The sequence below is a fragment of the Neophocaena asiaeorientalis genome, unplaced genomic scaffold (assembly GCF_003031525.2).
Source record: "Neophocaena asiaeorientalis asiaeorientalis breed wild unplaced genomic scaffold, Neophocaena_asiaeorientalis_V1.1 scaffold242, whole genome shotgun sequence".
Classification (NCBI taxonomy): domain Eukaryota; kingdom Metazoa; phylum Chordata; class Mammalia; order Artiodactyla; family Phocoenidae; genus Neophocaena; species Neophocaena asiaeorientalis.
The window spans coordinates 8,285,400-8,296,549 of NW_020172451.1; the positions used below are offsets into that span (position 1 = coordinate 8,285,400).

At 42.3% G+C, this 11,150-nt stretch overlaps 1 protein-coding gene across 4 annotated transcripts in view; it reads right to left on the reverse strand.

Moving 5' to 3' along the window:
* The window catches only part of TNRC6B (trinucleotide repeat containing adaptor 6B), a 247,528-nt gene that overhangs the window by 23,919 nt on the left and 212,459 nt on the right, over nt 1-11,150 (reverse strand). For all 4 annotated transcript variants that reach the window (XM_024737541.1, XM_024737539.1, XM_024737538.1 and 1 more), the window contains one exon: nt 8,560-8,685. In XM_024737541.1, the coding sequence (XP_024593309.1) occupies nt 8,560-8,685 (126 nt within the window). The remainder of the gene's footprint in view (nt 1-8,559; nt 8,686-11,150) is intronic.

An 11,150-nucleotide genomic window follows, 5' to 3' on the forward strand; every position in this document is an offset into this window, starting at 1 on the left:
GACCTACTTTATAGCACGGGGAACTATATTCAATATCTTGTAATAACCTATAATGGAAAAGAATCTGAAAAAGAACAGATATATAGATATATATAACCGAACCACTTTGCTGTACACCCGAAACTAACACAACATTGTAAATCAACTATACTTCAATTTAAAAAAAAAGATAAACTGACTTAAAAAAACGAAACAAAACAAAATCCCACCTTATTTGATTTTCTATTTTAACAGACCCCTAGCAGATAGGAGCTCAAAGCAGGCACACCATTACTGCGCACTTCACCGCTGCACGAGCTTTATGGCCAGCATGAGGGACGCACCTTCCACAACTCATCTCAAATAATAATTCTTCTTCACCTGTCCTTTGAGTTCACCCAAATGGTCACCAGTGTGGCTTAACTTATTGTCTCTGATATAATGGTTCTAACCTCACTGTATTAAAAGGTTTTTTTCTTTTTTTTGTTTGGTGGGGGGTGGGAGCGGTCGGGGACAGGGAAGGAGGCTACGAGTGGAGATATATCCTACGCTATCACACCGTATTCTAAACCAGAGTCTTAGACCATACCTCAGTGACTCATGAAATCGTATTTCTTACCTTCACAGTGTGAATCTTAAATTCATTTGGTTTAGCAACTATACTAGGTTGAACTGTGTCCCCCACCCCCCAAATTCATGCCCAACTGTGATCTGAGAAATGTGACCTTATTCAAAAGTAGGATCTTTGTAGACATAATCAAGTTTCAGATGAGGACATAATGGATTACAGTGGGCCCTAATCCAATGACTGGTGTCCTTAGAAGAAGAGAAAGTCCAGAGACACACAGGGAAGAATGCCCCGTGAATATGGAGGTGGTGATGGGAGTGACGCATTTACATGTCAAGGAACACCAAGCCCTGCCAGCAGCCACCAGAAACTAGGAGAGAGGCACGGAGCAGACTCTCCTCTGGAGCCTGCAGTAGGAACCAACCCTGATGACACCTTGCTATCAGACGTCTAGCCTCCAGAACTTGTAAGAGAATAAATGCCTGTTGTTTTAAGCTACCCAGTTTGTGGTCATTTGCTGTGGCAGTTGCTAGAAAAGAATACAATAACTCTGTTTGCAGGCCTGTGCCATCTGGTATGTTAACTACTAGCCTCATATGGCTACTGAGCAGCTGAAACATGCCTAACCTAAGTGGAGATGTGGGTTTTTTTTGGCCGCAGCACGTGGCATGCAGGATCTTAAGTTTCCCAACCAGGGATCGAACCCATGCCCTCCTGCACTGGAAGCGTGGAGTCCCAACCACTGGACTGCCAGGGAAGTCCCGAGATGTGTTTTAAGTGTAAAATACACACCAGATTTCAAAGACTTGGTATTAAAAAAAGGAAAGTAAAAATTTTAATATAATTTAAAAACACTGAGTAAAGGTTGAAATGATAATAATTTAGATATATTGGTTTAAAGAATATATATCATTAAATTAACTTTACCAGTTTCTTTTTATCTTTTAAATGGGGCTACTAAAAACTTTAAATTCCATTATGTGGCTTGTGTTACATTTCTACTGGACAGTGCCGCTCCAGGCTGTCTGTACTGATCAGCGTGTTTCTGACTTCCTTTCCAAAGCTTTCATCTATGATTCATGGGAAACCTCTTTTGCTTATTTTCTTTCCCACCCTACTGGCCTCCAAAATAAAGAGCCATTGTCTGAACTTGTCATTTCTCCTCCCTTCTTTCAGTTTTATTATTTTTTAAAATTTTATTTATTTATTTATTTATTTTTGGCTGCATTGGGTCTTCGTTGCTGTGCACGGCTTCTCATTGCAGTGGCTATCAGTTTCAAAAGACCTACTGGACAAATCAGCTCGTCTCCTGATTACCATTTCTCTTCAGTCTTGAGAATGTATGTTACCCCTTGCCACGAGCCCATGATCTCACCACCTTCCTTACTATTCCTACTACTCAAAACTAGCTAAAGAAACCACCATTCAAAGTAAAACATGCCCATGACCCAGCAGTACCCTAGAGAAATTCATCCTAGGAGACAAATAGAGGAATATTCACAGCAGCACTGCTCATAATAGCAAAAATCTGGAAACAACCCAAATGTCTATCGATAGTAGGGTAGACAAGGTAAATGAAGGATGGTATATTCATTATAGTAGAATACAATATGAACCACAACTGCCTAAATCAACATGGGAAAATCTTACAAGCATTATCAAGTAAAAAAGTCAGAGAAGGCTACATACTGTATGATTTCATTACATAAAGTTCAAAAAAGGGAACATGAAATATATTATTTACAGATAGACAGATACAGAAAGACCTTAAAGAAATGCTAACACAAGGTATTTTTATTCTTTAATTTAAATGTCAGCATCTCATATGTTCTATAAATTGACAGTTATAAAGACTATCAAGGTTGTACTTTGAGGACTTCCTATCTAGCACTGCTCAACTTCTCTCTTCTTTTTTTTAAAATTTATTTCAAAAAAAAAATTTTTTTATTGGCTTATTTATTTATTTTTTGGGCTGTGTTGGGTCTTCGTTTCTGTGCGAGGGCTTTCTCCAGTTGCGGCAAGCAGGGGCCACTCTTCATCGCGGCGTGCGGGCTTCTCACTATCTTGGCCTCTCTCGTTGCGGAGCACAGGCTCCAGATGCACAGGCTCAGTAGTTGTGGCTCACGGGCCCAGTCGCTCCGCAGCACGTGTGAGCCTCCCAGACCAGGGCTCGAACCCATGTCCCCTGCATCGGCAGGCAGACTCCCAACCACTGCGCCACCAGGGAAACTCTCAACTTCTCCCTTCTTCAGATTCACATGTACTGTCCTCCTCCAGTGAATACAAAGGACCAGACAGATGCTTCACTGGGCTCCTGGCAAATGACTATTCATACCTGGGTTGCAGAGTAATTAAAGTGCAGGCTTGCACATTCCCATGGCAGGGAATTAATTATTCTGGCTTAAAGTCCTTTCAATCTCCAGCTGGGTTGGAGAAAGTGAAGCTCTAGTTGGGAGTGAATATGGCATTTAATGAAGCGTTACAAGTGCAAAATGACAGCAATTTAAAAGCAAGACGGACTTCCCTGGTGGCACAGTGGATAAGAATCCTCCTGCCAATGCAGGGGACATGGGTTTGATCCCTGGTCCGGGAAGATCCACATGCTGTGCAGCAACTAAGCCTGTGCACCACAACTCCTGAAGCCTGTGCGTCTAGAGCCCGTGTTCCACAACAGGAGAAGCCAATGCAATGAGAAGCCCGTGCACCGCAACGAAGAGTAGCCCCTGCTCGCCACAACTAGAGAAAGCCTGCGTGCAGCAACGAAGACCCAATGCAGCCAAAAATAAATAAAAGTTAAAAAAAAAAGTCTCTTTATTAAAAAATAAATAAAAATAAAAGCAAGACAAACACCTCTAGAATATGTTACTTTCTGAACATTTGAGTAACAGGAAGAAAAAGGCAAGGTAGAAAAAACCCATGGTATGGAACATTTGTAACAATCTTAAAGATGAGTTTCAATATCTTCTTCCTATGTTTACATTAATTATTGACTGTCCCTAAAAAGCGGTTAAAATGGATGTAAAATGTGGTAATATTCATCAAGAATTTTATAAATTTATTTATTTTGGGCTGCGTTGGGTCTTTGTTGCTGTGCACGGGCTTTTTCTAGTTGCAGCGAGTGGGGGCTACTCTTCATTGAGGTTCATGAGCTTCTCATTGCAGTGGCTTCTCTTGTGGCGGAGCACGAGCTCTAGGCACATGGGCTCAGTAGTGGTGGCACACGGGTTTAGTTGCCCCGCTGCATGTGGGATCTTCCCGGACCAGTACTCGAACTCGTGTCCCCTGCATTGGCAGGCTGATTCTCAACCACTGTGTCACCAGGGAAGTCACTCGTTAAGAATTTTAAATGTTCAGGGATTTCCCTGGTGGTGCAGTGGTTAAGAATCCACCTGCCAATGCAGGGGACACAGATTCGAGCCCTGGTCCAGGAAGATCCCACATGCCGTGGAGCAACTAAGCCTGTGCACCACAACTACTGAGCCTGTGCTCTAGAGCCCACGAGCCACAACTAATGATCCTGTGTGCCACAACTACTGATCCTGTGTGCCACAACTACTGAAGCCTGCACGCCTAGAGTCCGTGCTCCGCAACAAGAGAAGCCACCGCAATGAGAAGCCCATGCACGGCAACAAAGAGTAGCCCCCGCTCACCGCAACTAGAGAAAGTCCAAGTCCACGCGCAGCAACAAAAACCCAACGCGGCCAATAAATAAATAAATAAATTTATAAAAATAAAATAAAAGAAGGTCTGGGGAATGGATTTAAAAAAGAAAAAAAAAGAATTTTAAATGTTCATGTGCTTTGACCCAGAAATTTCATTCTGGGCAACTAAATTTAGAAATAATGTGGGCAAAGATCTATGTATAAAGGATTTCTCTACAGCGTTACTTATGACAGTGAAAAATTAGAAACAATATCCAATAATTGGGAAAGGGAAACCAAATCAAGTCTACCTGATGGAACATTTTGCTTTGTTCATTAAGAATGATCAACTTGGAGACTATATTAGTAACCAGAAAATGTCATGACCCAATGTTAATGAAAATAGCAGGCTGCTGTGACCATGAATGCAGTTATGTGAAAAGCCTGCCTGTATACGAACAAAGTCTGGATAGGGGATTACATAAAAATAATTCTTGTCATTGCGTCCAGTGGGGTGGGAGGGTAGTTTTGTGAAGAATTTTTTTCTGGGACTTCCCTGGTGGTCCAGCGATTAAGACTCCGTGCTCCCAATGCAGGGGGTCTGGGTTCAATCCCTGGTGGGGGAGATAGATCCTGCATGCATGCCGCAACTAAAAGCTCATATATGCAACAAAGATCCCGCATGCCGCAACTAAAGACCTGGCAAAGCCAAATAAAAATAAATAAATAATTTTTTTAAAAGAAAGAATTTTTATGTTAACCATGTTTTGCTAAATAAACACATTTGAAAAATGTAGGAGAACGCAAGTACTTTTCTCTTCCAAGTAGAGCAGATACTTTGGTCATAAAGAGATTTGGAGCCCCTAAGTCTCTCAGACTAAGTTCACTGTGCTTTCCTAACAATTCCACTTTCTAGATCATTCTGAAATGCATCCTCCTGTGACTTGACATATACTTACTGAACTTAAAATACATGCCCTGCACAGTTGTCGATGTTCAGGATGCAGCAACCAACAGAACAGCCACAGATCCTGCCGCTGTGAAGCTTATTACCCTCCTGGGGGTGGGGTGGGGGTGAGTAACGGTGGTGGTGGTGTACTATACACAGCCTGGGACAGCCTCCCTGATAAGGTGGGACTGAAGCAGAGCTCTGAAGGAAATAAAGATGGACCCATGTGCCAATCTGGGAGAAGAGCATTCTGGGAGTATGTTCCGTGCACTGGGGCCAGCTGGCTGGAGAGGTCTGGACGAACAGGAGAGCTGCAAGTGTGGGGGGGCAGGGAGGTCACCAAGAGCCCCAAAGACCACAGTGAAGAGCTGGCTTTGTATTCTCAGTGAGAGAGGGAGCCAGAAGAGGGGTCCCGGTAAAGCAGTAACATGATTTACCTTAACTTTCTGTGATGACAGAAATGTCCCACATCTGCACTGTCCATACGGTAGGTGCTAATCTGGTGTGGCTATTTAAATTCATTGAAACCAGACTTCAGTTCTTCCATTCCACAAGTCACATTTCAAGTGCTCATGCAGCTATTGGCTACACTGGACAGTGTGCTTTTAGAGGATCGGTGTGAACTCGGGGCAGAAAACAAGACTCGAGGGAGCAAGTATGGGATGAAGCGGGCGGACCAGTCAGGAGACCACGGTCACAGTAGGAAATGGTTGGACGCTGGATGAAGTTCTGAAGGGAGGATTTGTTGCTGGATTGGTTGTGCGTTGTGAGAACTCACAACCAGCTCTGGCCTGAGCACCTGCAGGATGAGACTGCCAGGTGCTTGGAGGAAGAGGATGTTTTGAGGGGAGAGTGGGATGAAGCAGGAAGTTCTGTTTTGGGCGTGTTCACTTCAGATGCCTATAAGGCATCCTACTAAAGATGGCCAGAAGTCTTTGGGGTTCAGAAGAGAGATCTGGGGTGAAGTCACAGTTTTGGAACTGTCAGTATTTTAAAGTCATTCCACTGGGTGAGATCACCTAAAAGTGGATGTAAGTGGTAAGAAGAGGTTCAGTTATTGAGGCTGGGGTACTCTGATGTTTAAACACTGGGGAAGTGAGGAAGAACTTGTAAAGCAGAAAGACAAGGAAAGGCAGGTGGAGAACCAATATAGAAGGTGTCTGAAAGCCAAATGTATTATTTCAAAAAGGAGGGAGTGATCCACTGTGTCAAATGCTGATACATGAGTAAAAACTGGGGAACAGATCACTGTATTCCACAACACAAAGATCACCAGTGACCTTCACAAGGAGGTCTTAATTCCCACTGCCACTATCTTTTTTTAATTTAATGCTGTGTTTCATTCATTCATTCGTCTATTTGTGACAGGTCTTAGTTGTGGCTTGTGGGCTCCTTAGTTGTGGCATGCGAACTCTCAGTTGCAGTATGCATGTGGGATCTAGTCCCCTGACCAGGGATCGAACCTGAGCCCCCTGCATTGGAAGTATGGAGTCTTAACCACTGAGCCACCAGGGAAGTCCCCCTGACTGCTACTATCTTATCTGGACTCCTGCACTAGCTTCATAGCTGATCTCCTTTGCTCTAGTGATTCTGTCATTCAAACATGTCGTGTATATCATGGTGTTATTTTTCCAAAACTTAAATTTTCCTATACTGCCACTCAGTTGAGAAATCTTGCCTAACACTATATTATCTTTAGTAGGAGCAGCCAGACTCTAGGGAGCATGTAAAAATCCCCTGGGGGTGGTGAGGCCCCAACACCCAAGACTCTGTGTCTCAGTAGATTGAGGAAGACCCAGAAACTGTGTTTTTAAGCAGTGGCCAAGATAATGTTACAAACCGTGGTGACCAAAGGACAAAGTCCAAACTACTTAGCAAGGCAAACAAAACCGTTCCAAATTTGGTCCCAAACTTCCTGACTAGCTTCTTCCTATTCCATTCTAGACAGCATACCTACACTTCCACAAGCTCAAACTAACTACTCACACTAACCGCATTTCCCCAAACGTGCCGTGTCCTTCCAGATATTACTGACCCCTGCACAAGCTGCTTCTGCCTCCTGGAAGGCACCTTTCATCTGGCTGTGCCCAGCGAACTCTGACTCGTTCTTCAAGGCCCAGCTTAAATGTCACTGCTAGTGTGAGGTCCCACCCTGCTCCCCAAACTCTGTTAAGCTTTTCCATGCAGCACGTTATCTACCGACTACTCTGCCATCACCGCCACAACTCCAGGAGGCAGCGATGGGAGAGGCAGTGCTTTCTTCAACCATGCACGGCCAACACACAACCTGGAACACTGCAGACGTTCGATAACCATGGATGGCTGTTGGCCTGATGGCAAGGCATGTTGGCAAGTGCTCCAAAAGGCAAGACACTGCCACTGTAAAGGGCTGGGGAAGTCAGGAACAGCTCTGTCTACCTGGGACTTGAAGGATGAGTGACACTCAGAGAAAGGGAAGGAGAAGAAGAGAGACCTAAGAGGACTCCAGACAGGACCGTGAAGATGGGGGCGGGGGCATGATCAACATTCCTTCCTCTACCAAGATGGACAGACTCAACGTCCAAAGCAGGATTTGAAATCTACAGATTATGGTTTCAAATAAACATTTTAAGCTTCTGTCTTACAAGATGTATCAAAAAACAAACAACAAAACCTGACCCTTCACAACCTGTTGGCTGGATCTAATAAGTACCCCACCCCCTCTTATACGACGGGACAGACTCAAAGCTCTTGATCTTGATTCACACACTGAATCTTTACTTGGGCTTATCAGCTTTTACTTTGCTCCTCAGACCTGTTTCCCACAAAGGTGTATGAGAGGCAGTATGTGGTAGACTGGCACAAATCTCTCACCTATACCCCCAAACAACCCGTCCAATCTCCTGCTAATAGAGGGTCCTAAAGGGTTCCCATGGTTCCCAAAAGACCGTGTCCTACACAAAGTTGCTCTGTGAATAAGTCTCTGCCGCTTCATTAGTTCTTGAACCCCCCCTAGAACACCCAGTCAGTGTTTTAGTGTGTATCTCCTCAAAACTTTTCAGAATAACCCAGAACCTGGCAATTACCCTGTGAAGCCTTGAGGGCAACCAACTTCTGAATGTTGACACATCGGAATTAACACAGTAGTTTTAATTATACACAGTTTAAAAATCAATATAGCATTGGGAAAATATACAGGAGATCTAAAAGGAATATAATCATAATGCCTTTCATGTAAAAACATCTACTTTGTATGCACGATACAATAAAAAAAACAAATGAGATTTGCCATCTTGTTCTAAAGATCTTGATCCCTGGCATCCGGATTTTTCCCATTTTAGATGGGTAACTGTTATTCCTTTTATGCCCACAAAACCAGTCAGTTGACAACTAGTAACCACTTGGACTTTTCCTTATGAATTGTGGATCCATGAACTGCTTACCTGGGGGGAAATGAACTGGGGAGGCACTTGCGCCCGGAGATTAGGAGAAGAATTCAGCGGCTGCACGGGGGTGTGCACGCCTCTCGATTGTGCTGTGCTATTTCCAAACAAACCATGATTGCCACCCTGTCAACGGAACAGCGACGGTGAGGCTTTTTGTTAACATAAGAAAACACAAATAAGAAACAGTTCAGGTTTTCTCTCCCTCAGAAGAATCATATCCCGTGTTCCATGGAATCACAGAATTTTACAACTGAAAAAAGTTCCTGATCTCAGAATGCTCAGAAAAGTATTCAAATCCAATCATGGGCATATCATCACCACCCCTGCGGTCTGATGCATTCTATAAACCAAAAGCATTAAACTCAGTCAAATGTTACAAAAAAACACTACTTTGTTGTTGTTGTTGTTGAAAGGTACAGGCAGTATAACATTTACTTAACTACTTTCTTTTTTAAGATTGGGTTTACCGAATTTATTCTCCAACTATATAACCTGAGACGCACCTTAAAAAGCAACTGAGTAAAAATGCAGGCTTGCATTTTATATAATAATATCAGTTGTAAAACAATACTATGATATGACTTCTCTGAATTGGTTGATTCAATCATAAAATCAGTGCCACCCAACTGTGAGCCTAGCTCCCTGAGGACCCTACTCCAGATCCGAACACCCTTCCCTGTCCTGAGTCTGCTTGGTCCCTTCTTTACTAGACAAGGAAATGTGAATCAACCACAGAGTGAGATAAAAAAGGAAGAAAGGGAAAAAGTGAAAAATCATTCCAGGGCTACCAAAACAAAACATTACTCACCTGTAACTTCTCATTCAAATGTATGACTATCAGTCTAGTCAAAAAACAAGCTTAGCTCCCTGATTTCTGGAGGATCAACTCATTGAAGCAGTTCTAGACTGCTCCAATCAAAGAGCTATAAAAAGCTGGGCTGTATATGATGGCCTTTCCTTTCTGACTTGTTTCTAGCAGAGAAGCAAAGAAATCGTATTCGATACTTGACGCTGCCCGATGTAGTTGTCTATACCATCTTCACTTGGCCTCTTCAAGGCCCAGCTCAGAGGTCAAACTCATCAACGAAGTCTTCTCCCAAACCTTCCTCATTGCACATTCAGATTCACTGAGCCCACCTCTACATTCTCAAAACACTTGAAAACTCTTTGATAGGATCCATCATCAAATCATATTACAGTTTTTTTCCATCCTGTCTTTCCACCACCAGCTTAATATTTCCCTCTTTGTATTCCCAGAAACTCAATCAAGCCCTGGTCTGTAGGATGAGCACATCATTTGTAAACATCCATGACCCACCAATTTCATACACTTGAAAACAAACGTCCCACTGAACACCGTCAGTGAAGACAGCTACACCACTGCTTATACCAAGTCTGTGCGCTCTGAGCTGAGGTCACCACCATCATCTTATCCCTGGAATCATGGGGATTAAGGCAATTTTAAAGAAGAATTTTGTCCTTAAGTTCTAGAGCACCAAAGATATTTTGATGGCTTAATGATTCAAAATAGATTAAGGGACTGCTTCAGGGGAATTAATGAACTTAAAAATATTGAAAATAAAAATGATTATGAATATAAAGTAGAAATAGAAATGGCAATTAAAATCTCCGTATATCTCATAAAAGAAAACCAAAGATCCACCATGAATTTTAAATCTCCCAAAGGACTGCTTAAACATGAAAAGACCTTTAGTTCTAGAAACTCTAATATCTCTGCCTCTCCTGTCTTACTAATCAAACTTGTCATTCTGAGGTGAAATGGCTCAGTTCTAACTTTTCTGAGATCCTGGTAGTCTGGAGCTTAGCTACTTATTCTTCCCAGGAAAATAGGAAACATTTATTTTGCTAAGACTATTCCACTGAGATCATTCTCACACTTTACTATCAAAGTAATGACCTTGTTATTAGATGTTAATTATTCATGGATGGCCCTTGGATGGTGGGGTTTCTGACAGCTAAAGTCCCTGCCAGAACCTATGTTTTGTAGGGCTCCAAACTGCTCTGTATGGGTCGTTTTAAATTTCAACCTCTCTTTCTGGTAAGAGGTATTACAAAGAATTTACCTTTTTTGGTTTTTGTAAAATCAAGCCCTACTTTCCTATTCCTAGGAGAAAGAGTCCATCCCACTCCCACCAAACGTTTTAGGTTTTCATTATCAAGTATCTCCAAAGCCATACCAAACACTTGGATATATCTGATACAAATAATAACAAAGATAAGTCAACATAAGTTTATCAAAAAATACCTTTTTAAAAAAAATAAGACCCTTTTTAGATCATTTTTATTCATTATTTACTGTTAAATCTTGCTTTTTTATTTTTTGGCTGTGGCATGTGCCTGGTGAGATCTCAGTTCCCCGATCAGGGATGGAACCTGGGCCATGGCAGTGAAAGCTCGGAATTCTAAACATTAGGCCAACCAGGGAATTCCCATCTTCTCTATTTTTTAATATGGAACCTTGGTATCACAAGTTGGTCATCTTCTTGGCTCAGAAGTAGCTATTTTGCACAGTAATGTATTTAATGGTAATCATACAAATCCAGTCAATTTTTTTTTTTTTTTTTTTT